General features: G+C 53.5%; 8 protein-coding genes and 1 non-coding gene across 9 annotated transcripts; 6 read left to right on the top strand and 3 right to left on the bottom strand.

Annotated features, from left to right (window-relative positions):
• Positions 1–953: 953 nt before the first annotated feature.
• J4E78_000470 (uncharacterized protein) lies at positions 954–2,105 on the top strand (the record flags this gene model as incomplete). The annotated part of the gene is made up of 2 exons (XM_049361133.1): positions 954–1,176; positions 1,231–2,105. 2 exons carry the CDS (start codon positions 954–956, stop codon positions 2,103–2,105), a joined length of 1,098 nt encoding a protein of 365 aa, XP_049226416.1.
• Positions 2,106–2,144: 39 nt separating this feature from the next.
• J4E78_000469 (uncharacterized protein) lies at positions 2,145–4,020 on the top strand (the record flags this gene model as incomplete). Its single annotated transcript, XM_049361132.1, has 3 exons — positions 2,145–3,095; positions 3,144–3,206; positions 3,253–4,020. The coding sequence occupies 3 exons, from the start codon at positions 2,145–2,147 to the stop codon at positions 4,018–4,020; spliced, it is 1,782 nt and encodes a 593-aa protein (XP_049226415.1).
• Positions 4,021–4,348: 328 nt separating this feature from the next.
• On the top strand, positions 4,349–5,374 carry J4E78_000468 (uncharacterized protein; the record flags this gene model as incomplete). The annotated part of the gene is made up of 3 exons (XM_049361131.1): positions 4,349–4,669; positions 4,727–4,994; positions 5,055–5,374. The coding sequence occupies 3 exons, from the start codon at positions 4,349–4,351 to the stop codon at positions 5,372–5,374; spliced, it is 909 nt and encodes a 302-aa protein (XP_049226414.1).
• A 1,398-nt stretch (positions 5,375–6,772) lies between these two features.
• J4E78_000467 (uncharacterized protein) lies at positions 6,773–7,283 on the top strand (the record flags this gene model as incomplete). Its single annotated transcript, XM_049361130.1, has 2 exons — positions 6,773–6,950; positions 7,099–7,283. 2 exons carry the CDS (start codon positions 6,773–6,775, stop codon positions 7,281–7,283), a joined length of 363 nt encoding a protein of 120 aa, XP_049226413.1.
• Positions 7,284–8,104: 821 nt separating this feature from the next.
• Positions 8,105–9,910, top strand: MDM34 (ERMES complex subunit; the record flags this gene model as incomplete). The annotated part of the gene is made up of 1 exon (XM_049361129.1): positions 8,105–9,910. The coding sequence occupies one exon, from the start codon at positions 8,105–8,107 to the stop codon at positions 9,908–9,910; it is 1,806 nt and encodes a 601-aa protein (XP_049226412.1).
• A 410-nt stretch (positions 9,911–10,320) lies between these two features.
• On the bottom strand, positions 10,321–10,743 carry J4E78_000465 (uncharacterized protein; the record flags this gene model as incomplete). Its single annotated transcript, XM_049361128.1, has 1 exon — positions 10,321–10,743. One exon carries the CDS (start codon positions 10,741–10,743, stop codon positions 10,321–10,323), a length of 423 nt encoding a protein of 140 aa, XP_049226411.1.
• A 1,120-nt stretch (positions 10,744–11,863) lies between these two features.
• J4E78_000464 lies at positions 11,864–11,961 on the bottom strand. The gene has a single exon. It is a non-coding gene; the product is annotated as a tRNA-Val (tRNA).
• Positions 11,962–15,312: 3,351 nt separating this feature from the next.
• J4E78_000463 (uncharacterized protein) lies at positions 15,313–16,470 on the bottom strand (the record flags this gene model as incomplete). The annotated part of the gene is made up of 1 exon (XM_049361127.1): positions 15,313–16,470. The coding sequence occupies one exon, from the start codon at positions 16,468–16,470 to the stop codon at positions 15,313–15,315; it is 1,158 nt and encodes a 385-aa protein (XP_049226410.1).
• A 562-nt stretch (positions 16,471–17,032) lies between these two features.
• J4E78_000462 (uncharacterized protein) lies at positions 17,033–19,314 on the top strand (the record flags this gene model as incomplete). Its single annotated transcript, XM_049361126.1, has 4 exons — positions 17,033–17,169; positions 17,219–17,417; positions 17,468–17,565; positions 17,613–19,314. 4 exons carry the CDS (start codon positions 17,033–17,035, stop codon positions 19,312–19,314), a joined length of 2,136 nt encoding a protein of 711 aa, XP_049226409.1.
• Between the last annotated feature and the right edge of the window lie 1,419 nt (positions 19,315–20,733).

Below are 20,733 nucleotides of genomic sequence, written 5' to 3'. Positions count from 1 at the left end.
GATCTGAAAAATGCCCTCATCCGCGCGACTCGGCCGTGATAGTGTGACCAAGGCGTGATGCAGAATCTTGAAACGCCGCAGCTACACCGCGTAGGCGACGTCTGTGTTCGTGGGAGAAGAATGCTGAAAGACGCAGACAATCGCGCGCACAGTCAGCTAGCCGCCACTGGCCCCCAACGAACGGCGATCAACGCCCTCGCCGCAATATAATCCCCAGCCGTCAACATGCGCATGTTTCTATCCTCATATCGCTGCATGAAGGCTGCAGTGCGACAGCTGGGGAAGGCCGAGTGTCGAGGATGCTGATTGGGAGCTTGTTTCGCCGCCCCTGGTCGCTTGGAAGTGTCCGCTGCGCCGGGACGAACGAAGCCTCCATTCGCAATAACCAATTGCTTGAAAAGGCATCTCTTCTGGGCCCGCGTCGTGCCGAGCGCACCAGCACACCATCCGCGCAGTGCCATCTTTCCTGCGGTTCGCTGCTAGTGCCTGTCTGTACGGCGCGAGGTACCGCATTCGTACTCCCCTTGCTTGAGTCAAACGAACATCTTTGCGCACTGGAGTTAGCAGCGAACAAGCATCGCTTTAGCCAAGCGCCATGAGATTGTCGATCGTGTTGGACGCAGGGTGCACGGGTTCGTTGATTCTGGCGTCCTGGATAGCGGTTGCGTGAGGTACGACCGCAGTTGATGCTGCCAGGTGTGGTGCCATGAGCGCCTTCCTCGAGCACTGAGAGACCACGGCCACCTTCCTGCGATGGGGCTTCTTGCCTCGTCACTCAAGTCATGCCTTCCAATATCGCAGGTGTAAACAGTATACACCTTACAGGTCCTTTCGGGCTCTGCTTGTCACCAACCGTCCTGCATCGATATTCTTCGATGACCGCGGCGTTCATCGAACATTATTACTCAATTCGATTTTAACTTCGATCACCACCCGACACCAGAGCTACTGACATGTTGTCGCTTGTCCCAGCGCGGAAGAGAAAGGAAGCCCATAACGCGATACAACTATCTCGTGATAAAGGCAAGGTCCGCGTCATCGAGCGATCAGCAGAAGGGTACTCCAGCGGCTCCACGAAGAACCTGCAGGGGCGCAACAGCACCCCTGCTAGCCGTACCTTTACTACACTTCGTCGTGGAAGCATCAGAATCTTCTCAATCTTCCGCAATGGCAAGAGTTGCTACCCATTTCTGCCTGGTACCTCTTGGCTTCTACTGATAGTACCAACAGGTTCCGCTCCCAGCTCCGGCGAGGCTACCTTTGGTAGCACTGGGTCAACGGTCAACAAACTAGCAGACGTACCACGTGTCGATAACATCAATTCCTACTCCAACTCTCCGCTACAATGCCCTGTCGTTCCCGATGTACCTATGACTCTACCAGCTCTCTCCCTAGATCCGGACTCTTCATCGTTACTCCAACTCACAAACGCTGCCGTCTTCGATGGCGAATCAGAACCTATACCAAGAACCCGCACTCCGCCTCCTACACCCATGACAACAAGCTGGTCGACACCAAGTCTCTCCCAGCAACTCACCGCCAAGATCTCCAACGCCCTAATGAACAACGATACGGTGGTGCGTCGACCCAAGCTGAGCTCTCGGCCAATGGTTCGAACAGACCATTTCAAACATCCAAGCGATGACCAGCGAACTACCACCTCGCCCAAAAGCGCCATGTCAGAGGTCCCTTCGCTTCCATCAAGTGTCCTGAGCCCGTCCAGCAGCGTCGCACCGCTGAGCCAGTCCACTGCACCGACATCGTTGGTCTCATCAGGCGCGCCGCTATCTGCTGAAACCACGTACCGAAGTCAGAACGGTCGCCATATAACCGACAATCAACCTGCGCTCTATTGTGAGGCGACCCCAGAACGTTTGCCTCCAAGATTCCTTGTCTTTCCACGTCAAGACGCTCCGCGACTGTGTGAGCCTTCCGTTGCGACTATTGAGAATGCAGCAGCGGCGAAGATCTTCTTCGAGTCACACTTCAATCAGCTTCTCGGTACCAAGGTTACACCACGATCTATGCGTCGCCGCCAAATGGAGCGGAAGGTATTCACCATGGCCATACCGAACGAGCAACGTCACTCCAAAAGGCGAGAATAGTATCTTGCAGAGACACATCATCTGCGTCAAACCCGTGTCATGAAGTCGAATACTATAGCGCGTCAGACGATGAAAGGCGTGCACATCTCCAATTACGACATCGTAAGAGTCCTCGGGAAAGGTAGCTTCGGTGTTGTGCGTCTCGTTCGCGAGAAGAGTGACAATTGCGGCAGTCTACGCGGAAGCAGCTGCAGTATGGGATACCTCGATGGCTCATTGACGCCAAAAACTGATAGGCCTTCCCCGACCATCCGTAGACAAAAGCAAGTCTTCGCCATGAAGGTCATCAGAAAGTCGGATATGCTTCGCAATAGCCAAGAGGGACATTTGCGAGCAGAGCGAGACTTTCTAGTCGCGTCGGAGAACTCGCGATGGGTGGTTCCCCTCATTTCTGCTTTCCAGGACAACAACAATCTCTATCTCGTTATGGAATACATGATGGGCGGCGACTTCCTGGGCCTCCTTCTTCGCGAAGACATCCTCGATGAAAACGTCGCGAAGTGGTATCTCGCAGAGATGATACTGTGCATCGAGGAGGCACACAAGATGAACTGGATCCATCGCGATGTCAAGCCCGACAACTTCTTGATCACGTCGTCTGGCCATCTCAAGATCTCCGACTTTGGCCTCGCCTTTGATGGACATTGGGCTCACAACCAGACGTACTACAACGAGCAACGATACGGTCTACTCCGCGACTTGGATCTACATGTCATAGGCGACGCACAAGACGTCGAAGAAGACAAGGATCGATCAGACGCTCGCAAGACCATGAATCTCGTCAATGGGAGTGCAGCGGCCCGCGGTCGTTACCATACCAGACAAGACTCAACGCATGGACCCATCATCGACTGGTTAAACCGAGAGCAGAGGCGTGAATTTGCCAAGAGTGTCGTTGGGACGAGCCAATATATGGCACCAGAGGTCATACGAGGAGAAAGCTACGACGGTCGCTGTGACTGGTGGAGCATTGGTATCATATTATACGAGGTATGTGGGCATGAGATGTTGTACGTGTTTACACTGACAACTTCGTAGTGTCTTTACGGTTGTACACCCTTCTTCTGCGATAACCGCCAAGCTACGAAGATGCGCATACTTGTATGTTTGACTATGATAAGCCGCGTTCTGGTGCTAACTCGTGCAGGATCATAGGAGGTGGCTGCGATTCCCATCTGATCAACGTTATGCCCGTCCCAACATCGACCGCGTCCCACTCATGCCAGTTTCACGCAACGCAATCGACCTCATGATGCGACTGCTCGAGGACAGACAAGATCGTCTCTCAGCTAAGCGATACCGTGAGAACGACTGGGTCCTCCGCGACAAAGCTGCTGGTGCGCGCCGCAATCGTAACGTCAACACCACCGGTCATATTGTTTACCCCAACGACGCCGAAGACATTAAGTCGCACCCGTTCTTCCGCAACATTCAGTGGTCACAACTGCATCTGACTCGTCCACCATTCGTACCACGCGTTCACGGCGGTCAGCCAATCACCAAATACTTCGACGATGAGGCCGAGATCATGAGCGCGTCTGATCATCTCGACTCTTCAAGCTACGAAGCTCTCGGGGGGCTGGCAGACCCTGCGGTAGAAGTTCAAGATGGTGAGGATGATGTCATGTCCCCGGTCCCGCCGACTACCCAGCATGATGGTGCAGCTACGCCCGCTCAAGAAGGGTTCGCTAAGTCATTGCGAGACATGAAGAGACGCAAACGAGAAAAGAAACGACCGCGCGACAAGCTTCTTCGAGATCCAGATGTCAGCCAAACTGTTCTGGAGATCAGGAAGAAAGGTGCTTTCGTGGGCTACACTTATCGCAGGCCTAGGTTCTCATTGCTAGACTTGGAAGACAAGATCGCTGCAAGACCTCACATCACACGCGGTGGGATAGTTGCTGCGAGTGCTTAGTGATGTAGATTCTTTGTGCTCTCTGCGGAGGGTAAGGCTTTTTCGAAATGGATTGTTAAGCTCTTGAGCCCATCGGGATGCGCATGGTCCTGTAATTGCTGTTCGATTATCACTAGAAGATGTAATCTCTCTCACCTTGACCGCCATCTCAGTCTCCCACCTCAGCGGTCAGCATCACATTGAAGATACTACTAGCGCCGTCTGGAGCACAGGTGAGATCTATATCATGGTCGTCTTTCTCAGTAACAAACCTTCCTACACCACACTTTCCGTCTCAGCCTTATCACACAACGATTACAATCAATTAAATACTTCACATATCCCCATCATGATGCTCTCCAGAGCCATTCTGCTATGCCTTACCGCGCTCACCAGCATGGCCGTCGGTACAGCCCCCGCAAGAGAGTCCAACGACCCGATGCCAGACTTTCTCAGCCACAAGGACAAGCCCAAACCCGTCGACAAGCCCACTCTCAATCCTCCAGTCTTGGACGTGAGCGAGTACCTGGTCAAACAGCTGGCGCACCCGACAGTAAACGAGGTCAAAATGTGGAACGACAGCAAGATTAACTACGCGTGCAAGAAGATATTTACTAAAGAAGGCTACGAAGTCGAGGCTATTGAGATGTTCGAGGTTACGTATGAAGATGTGAGTTTGAAATGATGTCTGTTGTTGTTAAATGACGATGTGCTAACGAGTCTGCAGTGCGACGAGACACCATGGGTCATGTGCCGCCACAAAGACGCCTGGTATCAACCTGACCTCATGGAATTCTACATCGGCCTGATTCCCGTCAACATGCGTCGATTCAACCGCCACTTCATCGCGCTGCCGGCCGACGACAAAGGTGGCCGGGATGCTTACAATGACTACGACACCATAGTCTGGAAAGGGCAAGCCAGTCTGCACAGTATCATCGCCGAATCCGCAAAGTCATTGGGCCAGTATGTAGGCGGAGGCTTTCCAATATGGAGTAAGTCACCTCGCGCTCTCCACCATCACTCTTTTTGCTTCTACTGACCACTCGCTATAGGTTCTGGTACTCTCGCTTGGTCCGATCAGACGTGGGCTGACCTCGTTGAGCACAACGCCACAGCAGTGATGAACCCTACGTCTCAGATTTCTCTCGAAGAGGCATTCGCTCAGACTATGGTGCTTGCCATTGCGGAGATGCAGGACGTACCTTTGGGTGCTTTCATCCCCGAGTATAAGAAGATTTCGGTGTTGGTCACCAGCTTGTGGGAGAGCTTCATGTGGGTCTTACTTGTTAGTAACCTGTTATTTTGCCATGAGAGGATTTTGGAGGATAGCCCTGTGGGTTTGCCGGGACAGCTGCCAGACATTAAGGTCTAGATCGGCATGCCTGATGGATCTGGTGGTAGCTAGGGAATGATTGAGTCGGCTTCACAAATGGGTCAAGTCAAGGCTGAGCTTGGAAGGAAATCGGGTTCTTCATGTCTTTGGTGGAGGTATGAACACCTATCCAAATACACCCAATCAACATTAAAAACTATCCCGTCTCCCTCTCTTCCACCACCTCCTCTCACCCGTCCCACCAGCCCCACGTCCGGAATTCCTCCACATATTCTTCAGAGACCGGCCGTATATCGCATACAACACACTGGCTATCACACAAATCGCAATAACGCCCGTAGAAACACCCAGGCCGATCGATGCTGGTACACTAAGACCGCGGTCAGGCTCCGATGTAATTAAAGGTAGTGCGGTGGGTGATGAGGGAGTTGCATCAGACGAAGACGAAAAGGGAGTTGTCTGTAGACTGGACGATGGGTCTGGAGCAGGCGTTGTAGAATCAGATGTAGTGGGAATCACTGAAGAGGACTTGTCATCTCCGGTCTCAGTAGTCGACGTTGTCGTTCCGGCGTCAGTCGTCGAGGGTACTATAGTGGCAGGATCCGGTCTCGTGACTATGGGGAAAGTCTCCAGATCAGTTGGGGTTGTAGGTGTCGCGTTCACGGTAGTCACGATAGTAGGTGCGTCCATGGTCGTCACGATAGTAGTTGCGGGACCCATCGATATGATTATCGGAGGGTCGCCACCGGTTTTCGTGGATGCCGACATTGTCACTAACGTTGCTTGTCGGTGTTGTGATGGGCCTAGGTAGTCTCGTGGCTATGTGAAGGGGTATGATGGGGGTGAAGTGCGGTGACATGGTGGAGAATTGCGGGAGAGTAGGAGCGACAGAGTACCTAGGTTGTTAGATGCTTGCTTTGGAAACGGGATGCGACATATCGTTTGCTTGGTGGTGTGACGGGTGAGTGTGCTGGCGTGGAGTTGTTGGGGTCGCGTGGTGGTGGGTTGTTTGCTTGGTCGATATAGAGCAGATTCCTAAATGGAGTCTAGGATTAGATAGATGCGAGGAGTTCACGAAGCATGATGAGTATGTATATCTTGATGGGGGCTGAATGTATCGCAAAGCCTACTCAGGTAAGAGCCCTAGAGACAGTGGTTGGCAGCTGATATGTGTAATTTACCCCTACGCTCATTTGTATAAGTCAAATCTCATATCTCTTACAACGCGCAAATCACCTAATTAGTCGTAGTGGTAGTTCTTTTGTTTGCATCGGCCTGTTGGTGTTCGGGCAGGGCAGCGAGCTCGGTGCGGAAGTGATGAAGGTCCGACGACCGAACTCGGTCGTCACCCTACAATATCCGGACTCACTCAACGACCGTTTGTTTCAAGACTTTCCTTTTGCATATACCCCACAGCTGCAATAACGGAACTGCATCATGTCAGCCTCGGACGACCTCACGGACCTTGCGACCCCGCCAGCGTGCATTGCAGACTTTTGTCTGATCCCCCTGGGCACCCCCACAGCATCGGTGTCCAAGGAAGTCGCGGAAGTGCAGCGGCTCCTCAAGAAAAGCGGCTTGGATTATTCGATGCATTCGGCGGGGACAACAGTTGGTATGTGCCTGCACACACCCCACCTTCTGAATTCTGTACGCTCTCGCGTGCGAGCCAACCCTCTTCTCGGCCGGTATGCGGGCCTGGTGGCTTGGAAGGTGGAGGGGTATATGGAACATTCTTGAATGTGCATGCTAATTATGGTTAGAGGGCTCGTGGGACGACGTTATGCGGGTTATAGGGCAATGCCATGCGATGTTGCATCAGAATGGGATTGTGAGGATTCAGAGCGATATTCGTGTGGGGAGCAGGACCGACAAGAAGCAAGGATTCAAGGACAAGGTGGACGCTGTGGAGAAGCTGCTCAAGGAGGATCAAGGCGCAGCGTTGTAATGGGCCGAGTATCAGGATGCGCGTGACTGAAGGAATGTGTGTGCTGTCTCAGTTCCAAGGTCGCCAGGTCATCCACGTGTACCAACCACCTGCGATAACGACGGATGCATGAAAACAAATTTCACGACTACAGATGATGTACCCGCGCACGGCAGATCTGCCTGCCAAAGCTCGGATGGTGATTCAAACAATCGGCCGCTGCTATTATTGGGCAATTTCCTACTCGACGGCGTGGAGCTGCTGGGGTAGCTGGGCTATAGCGAAGATGGGGAAATTAGTACCTGACAGGCCAAACGGCAGCCATGGAAGCATATTGTGTTGACATGTGGCTAGACGTAGGGCTTTTTGAAACTTGTCGATCAAGGTGGCAGTGGTGGCAGCGAATCACTCGCAGCGGGATGCTAGTCTGTAACGTAGACGTGCATACAACGGCTCCAGGCTCTTCACCGCCAGTCGCGATGTTCAGGTAGACTAAACCAGATGCGAGGGGCGGGTGCTGTCTGCGCACGGCCGACGAGCGGTTGTGTAAAAAGTTGGCGGCATCATCCTTGACGTCGGTACCTTTCACCCGGAAAATCCCCTCGAGCGCCGCATGTGCTCCCACGCTCTCTCCACCACGACACGCCCATCTATACCTGCCCACACCGCCCGCAATATTCACTGCCCGCCCGTCACCCCGCCCGTCCCGTCCGAAATACGCCCAACCCCCAGAATTGGCCTCGTGTGATCGCATGGCGAATGCACGCGACAGCAGCATCATCTGCCAATCCCCAACACCCGCGCGGTAACCACGTCGACGCTCCACGCATCAACCACCCACCATGGCCTTCAACTTCAACTGGTCGCCGCTGATAGCCGACACGTCGAGGGCGCGCGACATGCTGACGACGGCCCTCAACAAGTCGCCCAAGCCGCCCATCATCGTCGACGACATCATCGTCACCGAGCTCAATCTCGGCACCACCCCGCCCGAGCTCGAGATACTGGAGATTGGAGACCTGGCTGAGGACCGGTTCAGGGGCATCTTCAAGATGTCGTATGCGGGCGACGCGTTTCTGACGCTCAAAACAAAAGTCCAGGCAAATCCGCTGAAGACGTATCTCTCCAACAAGCCAGACTTTGCGTCACCGCAGCCGCTGGCAGCGTCATCGGGCTTGACTATACCGTTGCAAATTACACTGTCTAATATCCGACTGTCTGGTTTCGTCATCTTGGTCTTCTCCAAACAAAAGGGCTTGACGCTGGTCTTCAGGAACGACCCTCTGGATTCGCTCAAGGTCTCGTCGACGTTTGACTCCATCCCCTTTGTGCGCGACTACCTGCAAAAGGAGATTGAAGGCCAATTGCGTGTGCTGTTCATGGAAGATTTGCCAGCTATCATTCACAGGTTGTCACTCCGCATGCTGTCGCCCGAGTACCAGGAAATCGAAACAGAAGAGCGGCTAGAGAGCGCCAACGATACCACCGCAGCCATCGATCCCCTCGCATCGCCGCCACAAGACGCTGTCGATGCGTTCGGCAATCCATTAGACGAAGCCCAAATCTCGGCCTTGTCGCTCGACTCTGGCGAGATCCACGCCTCCTTCTCCCAGAAGAACATCCTTCGCCTAGCCGCCCTCTCCGAATCGCAACGAACCCTCTCCCTCTTCACACCCGGCATTCGCGATGCCGTCTTCCGAGCATGGGCAGGTCACCCAGACAGGCCCGAGTCTGGTGCTGCGACGCCCGCACTCACACAAGGCAGTTTGTCAAGGATACAGTCGACGTTTGGCAGTCTCAAGTCTGGTGCTTCGTCAGTCGCGTCTGGCAGCACAGGCAACGAGACGCTGAGCTCGCGACCCACCATGGCATCGGCGTACTCGACATCGGCGGGGCTCAGTCTTGGCTCAAGTCGCTCACGCACAGGTGGCATGCGGAAACGGAAGAAGCGTGTTGTTGATCTACGTAAAAAGGACGGCGTCGACTCTGGCGTCTCTACAGGCGCCAACACACCGTTGCCCAGCGCATACGCCTCCGAGACATCGAGCGTCATACCCGAGGAAAGAGAGGCAGAGGAGGAACTCGCTACCCCACCAACGAGCCCCGCACAACCTGGCATGCGCTTTGAGAGTAGACGTGGCAGTCTGGACATCGGTACGCCAAAACGGATACCAGAAGAACCTCCTGCATTTGGCCCTCTTCTCGCCCCTGCGCCAGTCCTCTCAGAGTCATCGAAGCATGGCAAATCGAAGCAAAAGACCCCACCAGCCGCTCACCTCGAAGACCCATTCATATCCCACACCTCTTCCAGGCGTCCGCCGCTGTCGCGCAATAAGCTACGCCAAGCACAGCAATCCACCTCGCCGCTCCTCCGCTCCCTGTCGTTTGACAAAGTCTCATCGCTCTCAGCCCTCTGCTCGCCGCCGCGCACATCTTCCCCACCGAACGCTGACGTCATGGCCAGCTCCGGCGGCATCCTCGAACAAGCATGGATGACGAAGATGGCGCAGGAGATTGCTCGGAAAGTCCAAGAAGAGAAGGACCGATCGTCTCGGCGACCATCACACACCCGGACGAAGACAGCACCCACAGGAGGCTTTTGGCAGAGCGACGATGAGATCGAAGCACCGCCCGCTTACGTTGCGTAAGCAATGATGAAGTTATGAGCCATGAAGATTTTCACGACGTACCGTCTTCGTACATATTAGTTCTTGCATGTTATTTTTGTCCATCACTTGTTGTTTCTTTTGTCCATTAAACTGCTTGTTAGCATTGGCGTATCAGGATTGGGAAAAGCTCGTTGTCGTTGGATCAACTTGAGTATATAACTTAGGGGGTTAGTGGGGCTCTAAACATAATGAGCGGTGCATAGAAGAGCCATGGAGAACGAAGGGGCAAGCGCGATATAGTGTCGTCGCTTTTACATATCAGACTACTAATCTCATTACCGAAGGCGACGTATGCGTCGCTACGAAGAGTATATATCAAATCACTCTCATCTTCACAAGACAATATTCGGTCTACTTGACATCTTTTCCATTATTCTATCTCACAATCTTCAAGGACCTGGCACAGGGATAGCACCAATCTGCACCATCAGTCCAAAGATATCCGGCTGTCCCAACTCCTCCACAATCTGGCCATTCTCAAATCGATAGATGTTGAGCGCTGTCATGCAAATGCTCTTTCCTGTAGGAGCAACACCCATAAAGGGTCCATTATGTGTACCGCGCGTTTCAAAGCGACATACGATTTTGTCGCCCTCGGCAATGGTTTCTTTGATTGTCCATTGGATGTCGGGGAAGGCGCTGCGCATCATGCCCAGGATTTGGAGGTAGCCGTCAAGACCTTGGAGAGGAGGCCCGCCGAAGGGGACGTGGAAGGTCGCGTTAGGTGAGATGACTTCTTTTCCGATGGCGACGTCGCCGCTGTTTATGAACTCCGTAAAGCGGGTCAGGTGGGGGAGGAGGGCGGAGGACATTGTCTGTGAGGTGAGTGATTAGAATTGGTGGGTGCTGAGAGAGTGTGGGATGGGGTTCGTTACATTGTTTGGAGTTGGTGTAGGTTCCTTGCTGGATGGAAATGTTTCTCTTTGCGCACAAAAAGACGATGTAGATTGCAACTACGATCTAAGGGTAGAATTGATAACCTCGAAATTGATGTTGTAGTGAGGAGATGTGAATAACGATCGCGAGCAGCTACGTCTTTGTATCACAACTGTTCTACTGTAGTAACCACCCGACAGAAAGCTGAATAATCGCCACTAGACTGCCTTACCAAATCACACGTCTGTATCGCCTATTCATCATCTAGTGAGTTACCGTCGGTTACTACCGGTTGATTTCGAAAGCTATGGGTCCTAATCGTGGAAGGTTCCAAGATTATCCTTAGAGCGTCACCTACGCCGCTATAGGGCCGACGACGGTCTAGCGTGGTAAAGATCGAGGCAAAAGTCGCATGTACTGATACGTGTATTGGGGAGAGATGACGAGGGCTGAGTCGTGTTGCTGTAGTAGAAGGTTGCTGTGACGTTTGATATGGCACGAGGACCTGTAGGTAGACGCGACGGCGACTGCTGTTGGGTGATAGACCACCCCAGTACTACCTACCTAGGTACGTACGTACGCGCATGTGAAGATGCGATAACCAGGACAGTAGCGGCTATATAACTGGAGCATACCAGCCTCAGAAAAGTCGGTGCCTTGCATGCGTTGTTCGGATGTTGTGCCTTTCGGATGATGTTTCTTCGGATGGTGTACCACCGGATGTTGTACGAAATAAAAAGAAGGGAACGCTGATGTACACTGATTCACCTAGAAACAAGACGTCAGACTCACTGCGAAAGTGCAACCGTTCTTTCACGTCCAACCAGTCTCCAACGTCCGAGAAGAAGAGTGCAATAATGGAGACTACAGGATATAGTTCTAGGCAGTACCAACGTGTGTCCTACAATGAACTTTGTATACAGCATGTTCCCGCTGTCAGCTAGAAACAGGCAAAAAGTTCGCTGATTCGCAATGCCCCAACTGCGAAAGCTTGAACTGGCCAAAAAGAATAGCCCTGCGCGAACGCAGAACTAATACACTGAAACCCTTGGGCTTTGACTCATCGGAGGTTTGAACTCCGGACCTTCAGTGTACTAACGGGCTTTTGAAGGCCTTTGTTAGACTGACGTGATAACCAACTACACCAACGAGCCTTGCTTGATGAACCTTGGCCAAAAAGACCAAAATATGTACCAAGCCAGAAAACACACTTTTGCGTGGTCTGAATTTTACAAGACGCCACGACGAGGATGAAGAAGTGGTTTTCGATCTTTGGGCCAGAGAGCTAAGCGTTCTACGGTCAAAGTGGGGAATTACATGTCACTGAGCAGACGTGGTTGGGTCAGGGGCCGGCGATGCGCGATCACGAACCTACCTTTACCCGGGCGGACAGGAACACCAAACGCCAACATTACCATGATAATCACTACGTTTCCAGTGCAGCTGGATCTTGAAGATCAGCAAAACATGACCAACCCTTGCCACGATCCGCAAACCATGGGATGACCTTGAGAACTGAAAAATCCATGTCTGCTCAAGACTTCGGCCCGATACCAGCAATAACCGATGCCAGCGTTGCCGTCCCCGCGTTTTGTTAAGGTGCCCACAATTCCCGACAGCTTCAAACACCGACACGACGCATTGCTTCGAGATGAGGCATGGAAGCAAATGCCCCACAACAGCCTGCTGGCGCGCAGGCGGCCACCAACCCGGATGAGGACGAAGCTTCGAAGATCAAGAGGACGCAGATTGCGTGTTTGAACTGCAGGAAGAGGAAGAGTCGGTGTTTGCTGTAAGTGGCTGAGGTTTCTTGTTTGTTTGCGCGCGTCGGTGGTTTCAAGCTGGCTAGGATTGAAGTTTGCGCGTGGACAGCTCTTGTCGCGACACCGAATGTGCGTGCATATCGTATGTAGTTCTAACGTGGCGTTGCAGCGACTCCGACAACTCGATACCATGCCTAAGGTGCAAGCGCGACAACCTCGAATGCGTACTAGGCGGCAGCAACCGCGGCGGAAGACGCGAGCGCAAGAAGAAACGCGTCGATGAATCGCAGTCGCAATCTGAATCGCTACCACAACAGCCGCTCCCATCGCTGGCGAATACCGCACCCGAAGGAAGCTTTCACACGCTGGGAAATCTCGGAACAACATGGTCGCAAGACCCAGGCGTACAGCCTTTCGGCGAAGAGCTCCAAGCATCACGCTCAGGCTCTTCGAATACCGATGAACTACCCTTTTCAAACCTGCAGAACCCGTCGGATGCGCTGGGCATACTGGCGAGAGTTGCTGGGGAGTCGAGCTCAAATGACGAGATCAATGGGACGGGTAGAAACAACAGCATAGGACATGCGCGAGGGTCATCTCTCAGCATGCCTGCGCCGCTGTCCTTCTCATACCCGTTGTTAGACCGCGGAATACTCACCGTGCATTCTCTATGCCAGCTGCTCGTACGCTTCCAACAGCAGTACCATCCATACTACCCACTCGCGCCAGCGCACGCCTTCGAAACATCGCGCCTATCCGACATGGTGAACAACGAGAAACACCTCCTCACAGCCATCCTCCTCATCGCTTCCAAAGACCTCGTCGACGAACCGCACATCTACGAAGCCTGTTCCGAGCACATGAAGAGCCTTGTCTCGACGTTGGCAGCGGGAGGCGATGCCGGAATCGAAGCAGTAGAGGCTCTACTACTGCTCGCTGAGTGGGCACCGTATACGCAGCGTGGCTCTGGCAAGGTTGGAAAGGGAGAGGAAGATAAAGAGAGCTGGATGCATGTTGGTCTTGCTCTGAGGATCGCGTACTTCCTTGCTCTCGATCGGTACTCGTTCCGCTTCGTGGATCAGGGCAAGGATCCGGACCATCATCGCAAGCGCCTCATCTGGACGGCGGCATATGTGTCTGATCGCCATATCAGCATCAGAATCGGGAAGGCGTTCTGGTCGCGTGGACCGGGGCCTTTGACAACGCTGCGAAGAGAGGATTACCCATCGTTGATCCCCAAGAGCCCGAACGAAGAGGACCATGCTTCCATCTTCCAAGCGAATCTTGAACTCACGCAACTCTTCAGCAATGTCCACGATACTTTGTATTCGAACCCGAGCTCAAGCTTTCGATCGCAGATGAGCGGCAGCTACATCAAATTCATCGACGATTTCCGGTCAGCGATCTACGGGTGGAAGAGCGTCTGGGGTACATTGACATGCTCTCCACCGCTCAAAGCATGTCTACTTATGTCATACGACTACCTGCGTCTCTACACCAATGCCTTCGCCTTCCAAGCCACCGTCCTGCGCGCACTACCCTCCTCATCCACATCCACCGACCCCGTAGTGGGCACACCAGCCACCATGGCAAACGGGCGCATGCAAGTCCCCCAGCGCGTCTTCGTAAACAACGTCGGCGCAGTAGGCGACGCGCGCTTCATCTACGAAGGCCTCGACGCCGCAAAAGCGATTCTCACAACCGTAAACAACTTTGTCGATCCAGAGCGCTCCCTCCGTTTCATGCCACTGAGATACTACCTCTACCTCATCTACGCCGGCGTCTTCCTCTACCGCGCACGCTGCACCGGCGTCATAAGTGCAGACGAAGACCGCGCCATCCGCGCCATGATCAACGAAACCGTCGCCCGCCTCGAGCGCAGCGCCGTTGGAGCCGGCGCTGGCATCCAGCACCCCGGCTCCCGCTACTCACAACTCCTCAAGCTCCTCTGGGCAAAAGTACCAAAGAAGGACAAAGCGAGTCGTTCTTCTTTCCGCCACCCAGGCACGCATATTGCCAGTAATCCGGTTGACCAGAATGGGTTCCCTCAACATCCTATTGTGGGCGCGAGTCCGCAGGCGAGTAGTAATGGGACAGGGGAGAGTCCGGCGCTTACGGAGCAGATGGGCGATTTTGGGTGGACGGATCTGGGCGCTGTGAATGAGTTTGCGGTGGGTGGGGGTGGGGGGAATGCGCCGGCGGATGATGCGGCGTTGTGGAATGGGTTTTTGCCGCTGGATATGGGGTGGAATGCTCAGGGGCTTGGGTTTGAGGGTATGGGGTTTGATTCTAATGAGCTGGGGATGTTGTTCTAGATGAGGTGTTTTAATCGTTGAAAGGCGAATGATTGTGTAACATGAAGTATAGGTGCATATGAGAAACAGCAATTCCTATCTTGTTAGATTGTTCAAAACCTCTGTGAAAGCCTCCGGTGAAGTTTGATACTCGAAGGTCAAAATTCTCACTCAAACGGAAAGTCAATAGGATACTCATCGGCGGGGTCTCATGCCATTTTGTGAGAAAGTTAGCCTATGCTATCCATACGTGCAAGCGACATGCCTTGCATACCGCAAACGAAAATAGCCAGCCAATTCCTCCGTATCTCGTGTCATCTCGTCCATCGTGGAAGTAATATACAAATGTGGTATGCAAGAAAGAAAGAAATGAAGATCCGTAATCAAACATATGCTGGTAACGCAAGCTCGCGCTTCCGCTGTCAGTGATTAACCACACACGCCGTGCTCACTTGCGCTTCCCAGCTTTCGATCGTGTCGTTGGTCGCGATGGAGCGGCTTTGGCTTGACTTGCTGCTGTGGGCGCATCAAAAGACCGTGTTGCCTTCTTCTTGAGCACCTTCGTAGAGCCTTCGACTGTGGGCTCGTCTTCTGCCTTCCGCTTAAGAGAGGATTTGTTTGTATTGGTCTCGGCGACGCGGACGCTGCGTTTGAGGTCGGATGAAGGCGGTGACGGGGGCTGTTGCGTTGTTCCTTCCATCGTGTCGTCCTCTTCTTCCGCAGGGGTCTCTCCGTTCTTCCCGTTGCGCTGTTGGGCTACCCACGAGAGAAGCTTCTCTTCTGCCTCTGCGTCGTCTTTGTCCTCTTCCCCACCTAACATTGCCTCTGCCATCTCGCCTGCGATATCGTCACCCGCGTCGTTGTCTGTTGCCATGCGCATGGCAAACTCGAGCAGCTGTTGGGGGTCCATGCCGGTGAGCGGTCCGCCAGTAGCAGCGAGTTGCCGTTGCAATGCTGCCAATAGCGCGTCCTGTGGTATGCCGCCTTCTCCCTGGTCCATGCCGTCGTCACCTTCGTCGTCGATGTCTTCGTCATCGTCGTATGGGGGCGATGCGGGCTCGGTGACAAAGGCCATCTTTGCCTTTCCTTTGCCTGGCCGCGAAGATAGCGCTCCTGGTGAGCTTGGTGGTGAGCCTTTCGCCCATTCTGGTATGTCTGCGAGCTTCTCCCTCCAGTTCTTGAACAAAGCATATGGTTGCGCGTTGTCGTCGAGGGTCTTGGGCTTAGTTCCACGGCTCGCCTGTGAGCGCCAAACTATAGGCGAATGTCCCAGCGGTGTTGCCTCTGAATGTGTGTTCACGCTATCCTTGGCCAATCTCTTCCTGGCTGGTGCGCTCTTCACTGTCCGCTTCCTCTTCAAGCCTGCTTTTGCGCCCTTGACATCAAGCGCTTGAAACTTGGTATCATCGTAGCCGTCCGACGCGTACTCGAGGTCGTTGAAGTAGTCGAAGCGGTCCCAGTCGTCTTCCATGTCCTCGTCGCCGCATGTCGCTGGTGGTGGTGAGGCGACGGCGTGCTCTGCAAGGTCGTCGGCGGCCATGTATTCGTCTTCGACGTAGAAGAAGTCGCCTTCGTAATCATCGTAGTCATCGTCGTAATCGCTCATGTTGGGTAGGACCGGTGGTCGTGTATGCGATCACATGCGCTGAGTGCGGTCGAGGACGTCGTTTGCGATGCGATGCGCGACCGTACAGGTTCGTGGCGCGAAAGGCGGGGTGATGACAGAGGTGATGGCAGAGGTGACGACGTGATTGCGCTTCTGCGTGGTTGGGGCGTAGGGTCGAGTCGAGGTCGCGCAGTCGGGGTGAGTAAGGGTATGACGCGGGCGTGCAGAGCGCTCCTCTCCTCCCTGAGTGCACGGTGGTCATCAGCGCAACCCCAAGCCACCAATTCAAGGGAGTCAAGACCAGCGGAGAGAAGGCAACTCGGCATGTGTGACTGCCCGTGCAACTTCAGATGCCGCCATGTGCTCCTTCCCCATCGAGGGGCCCGAGATGCCACTTCCGCAACTGTTTGCTACAGTAAACACGAAGCGCGCCTTCCCCGCGAACGGCTCCACGCGGCTTAACAACACCGAGGCTCCCCAAACTTCCTTCCGCCATGCCACGAACAAAGTGCTTCTGTAGCTGTTCAATCAATCTTTTTGCTCCATATACCCATTTGTGACCATGCGTGCCTTTAGAAAGTCCACTCACCTCTCGCGCCAGCTTCTTGCTACCAATGGCGCCCGCTACAACTCTACCATTGCGCCCGCTGCCAAACCGCTTACTTCTGTCCTCATAGCGAATCGCGGAGAGATTGCACTGTGAGATCCCCGACGGAATTTCACGCTTTCATAACTAACACGATTTCAGACGAGTTGGAAGAACAGCTTCAGAATACGGCATCAAGACCACGACCCTCTTTACCGACCCAGATGCTCGATCGCAACATGCGCTGAGCTCACCCTACGCCGTAAACCTCGGGGACCCCTCCGCATATCTTGATGGAGACCGTATAATACAAATCGCGAAAGACCAAGGATGCCAGGGCATACATCCGGGCTACGGCTTTGTAAGAGCTCATGTACACGACGAGGTAGAATAAGGCTAACAGAAAGATAGCTGAGCGAGAACCCTACATTCGCAAGGAAATGTACAGACGCCGGTCTCACATTCATCGGACCACCATGGCAAGCAATCGAGTCCATGGGGAGCAAGAGGTAGGTGACCAGCATATACTCAAGCCATCGTAACTAACAAATAAAAGTGAGTCGAAAGACATCATGACCAAAGCTGGCGTTCCCTGTATCCCAGGCTACCACGGTTCCGAACAAGACCCAGCGTACCTCAAAGAACAGGCCGCGAGCATCGGCTACCCCGTACTCCTCAAAGCCGTCAAGGGCGGCGGCGGCAAGGGCATGCGCATCGTCAACACCGAAGCCGAGTTCTTCGACCAACTCGCGTCGGCAAAATCAGAGGCACGGAACTCTTTCGGCGACGAAGTCATGCTAGTGGAGAAGTACATCACCACGCCACGTCACATCGAAGTCCAGGTCTTCGCCGACAAGCATGGCAACTGCGTTGCGCTTGGAGAGAGGGACTGCAGCATACAACGCCGGCATCAGAAGATCCTGGAAGAGTCACCAGCACCGCATCTGGATGAGGCCATCAGGCAGGACATCTGGGAGAAGGCTAGACAAGCTGCACTTGCAGTTGGATACGAAGGAGCGGGCACAGTCGAGTTCATCTTTGACAACGAGACGGGCGAATTCTTCTTCATGGAGATGAACACAAGATTGCAAGTCGAACACCCTGTCACAGAGATGGTAACGGGTGAGGACCTTGTGAGATGGCAACTTATCGTTGCCGAGGGCGGGAAGCTACCTCTTACCCAACAGGAGACTGAACAGAGGATCAAGGAGAGGGGTCATGCCATCGAAGCGCGCATCTACGCCGAGAACCCAGACATGAACTTCATTCCTGACTCTGGTCTCTTGCTCCACCTGAAGACACCGACCCCCACGTCCACCGTTCGTATCGACTCAGGTTTTATTGCTGGTGACGAAGTATCCTCTCACTACGACCCAATGATCTCCAAACTCATCGTCCAAGGCCCGACCCGCGAGGCTGCAATCCAGAAGCTGCGAGCCGCCCTAGAGGAATACGAAGTCGCGGGCCCTATAACAAACATCGAGTTCATCAAGCGCATGTGTGTATCACCAGACTTCGTCGCCGGCGACGTAGAAACAGGATACATTCAAAAGCACCACGCCGAGCTGTTCACACCCGAAGCACCAGCACCAGAAGTCTACGCACAAGCCGCCCTTGGCCTTGCGCTACAAGAGATCTCAGCATCGAGAGGAGACGTATGGACCGGACCGCCCGTGACAGCCGTAGGATTCGGCTTCAGTAGCTCGTACCAGCAGCGCGAGTTCAACCTCGTCGAGACCCCCGCCGACGGCAAGGGCGAAGCCACAGCAACAAAAGTCAGCATCCGACAAGCCAGCCCCCAGCAATTCGACATCAGCGTCGGCGACAAGACATACAACAACGTCACATCTACCTTCTCCCCGTCCAACAACACACTCACATCCTTCTACCCCCACACCCGCCTAGCAACAACCTTCATCCGCGACGAAGACCGCCTCACCCTCTTCCACCTCGGCCGCCAGTACCGCCTCAAACTCGCCATGCCGGAGTGGACAAAGAAGGCGCTCGGCGTCAAGGACGTGGCCAACAGCGTCCTCGCCCCCATGCCCTGCAAGGTCCTCAGAGTGGAAGTCGAAGAGGGTCAGGAGGTCAAGAAGGACCAGGCGCTTGTTGTTATCGAGAGTATGAAGATGGAGACTGTGATCAGGAGTCCGAGTCATGGGATAGTGAAGCGCATTGTTCATGGCAAGGGCGATTTGTGTAAGGCGGGGACTGCGTTGGTGGAGTTTGAGGAGCCGGAGGGGGAGGCGAAGGAGTGATTTTTGTTTACAGAAAAAAGTCGAGATGTATATATGAGCGCGAAAATATGAGAACTTATGAGTTACGATGCTCTGTTCAGGGTGTGGTGTTGAGGCGGAATATTTTTTCAAGTGTGATTGTGGTTGCAATGTGTAAAATCTCAGGGCAAGTACAATAACAGAAATGCCGCAACCACAAGGCTTTACACGACATCACAAGCACTTTTAGTGACCATTCTGACATTGGTCATCTCACTTTGATGTATACGCCTTCTTCCTGCGACACGTTGTTGCGCCGTGCCATTTAATTGCATCTAGTATGCGTCAACTATCCGCGCCGATACCCATACACAATTTCGCTCGCAGTATACCGTCGAGTTCCGGAAGGCTTTTGCAGCGCGTTATCACCAGATATGAGAGGAGAACAAATAATGTTGCAAGATGCCAGTGTCACATACATGTACTAAATTGTGGTGTTTTATGTCTCCATACGGAGTAGTCCACGAGGAAAAGGAGGAAAATAAGCAGCTGCGCAACAAGTATTTCATCATGGCAGTAGAAGTTTTCAAGGTTGTTCACAAGCTAGTTTATTGTTCGTACACGTGCTCAAGACATCGATCTTCAACCAGTGCACTCTAGACGATGGGGAGATATGCCGTAAAGACGACCAAGCTCAGACTTATCGATGTATGGGCATTGGGATGTTATAGAGGCAGACGTCTCGCATAACGCACAACACATGCGAGACGTCTGTCTCTACAACATCCTAATGCCCATACAGCGACAAGTGGAGCGCGAGCTATACAGCGTATGACCCCACCGTCTAGATTTTCTACGTATCAAAGTATCGTAGCAGCCTCGCATACTTGAGGTAGCTGCACCGTTTGTGTACGCACTGCGCGGCACCCTCAATTCGCTTCTCATTTCACAAGAGAGACCGTGGTACTGTGCGTAGCACGAGCCTGTCCATCGTTGTCGTCTACCTCCTTGCCCAGTTATCAACTTCATATTCGTCTAACCAAGGTGTTGAGCTCGGCGGAGCAATTGCACCAAAGTCGATGGTAGGCGCGAGGGAAGTGTGGAAGACGGACGAGGAAGGTGTGGGACGCAGATACGGCGGCCATGAGGTGTTGTGAGCGGCCCCATGGTAGGATCTCCTGTGTGATAAGCATGTACGGATGTAGATGTCCAAGTGCTAAGACCGTAGGAAGACGATGATCTGGTCTTGCCCTTAGTTCGTAGAAACGTACTCGATCTCCCGTTCGTGCTGATCGTAGGCATTGGGCCGTGATGGGATAGCTGGTCTGGTACCCGGCGAGAGAGAATGCTCCAGAGAACAAGAGTAGTGACTAGGGAGACGTGGCCATGACCTCAGTAAACATCAGGATGTCCTCCAGACGAGACAGGACACGTCCTTGTACGTCAACAGCTGGCACTGCT

Source organism: Alternaria triticimaculans (genome assembly GCF_023758025.1).
Source record: "Alternaria triticimaculans strain BMP 0046 chromosome Unknown scaffold_1, whole genome shotgun sequence".
Classification (NCBI taxonomy): domain Eukaryota; kingdom Fungi; phylum Ascomycota; class Dothideomycetes; order Pleosporales; family Pleosporaceae; genus Alternaria; species Alternaria triticimaculans.
The sequence above is the reverse complement of the archived record's forward strand: the minus strand, read 5'-3'. Positions and strand labels throughout refer to the sequence as shown.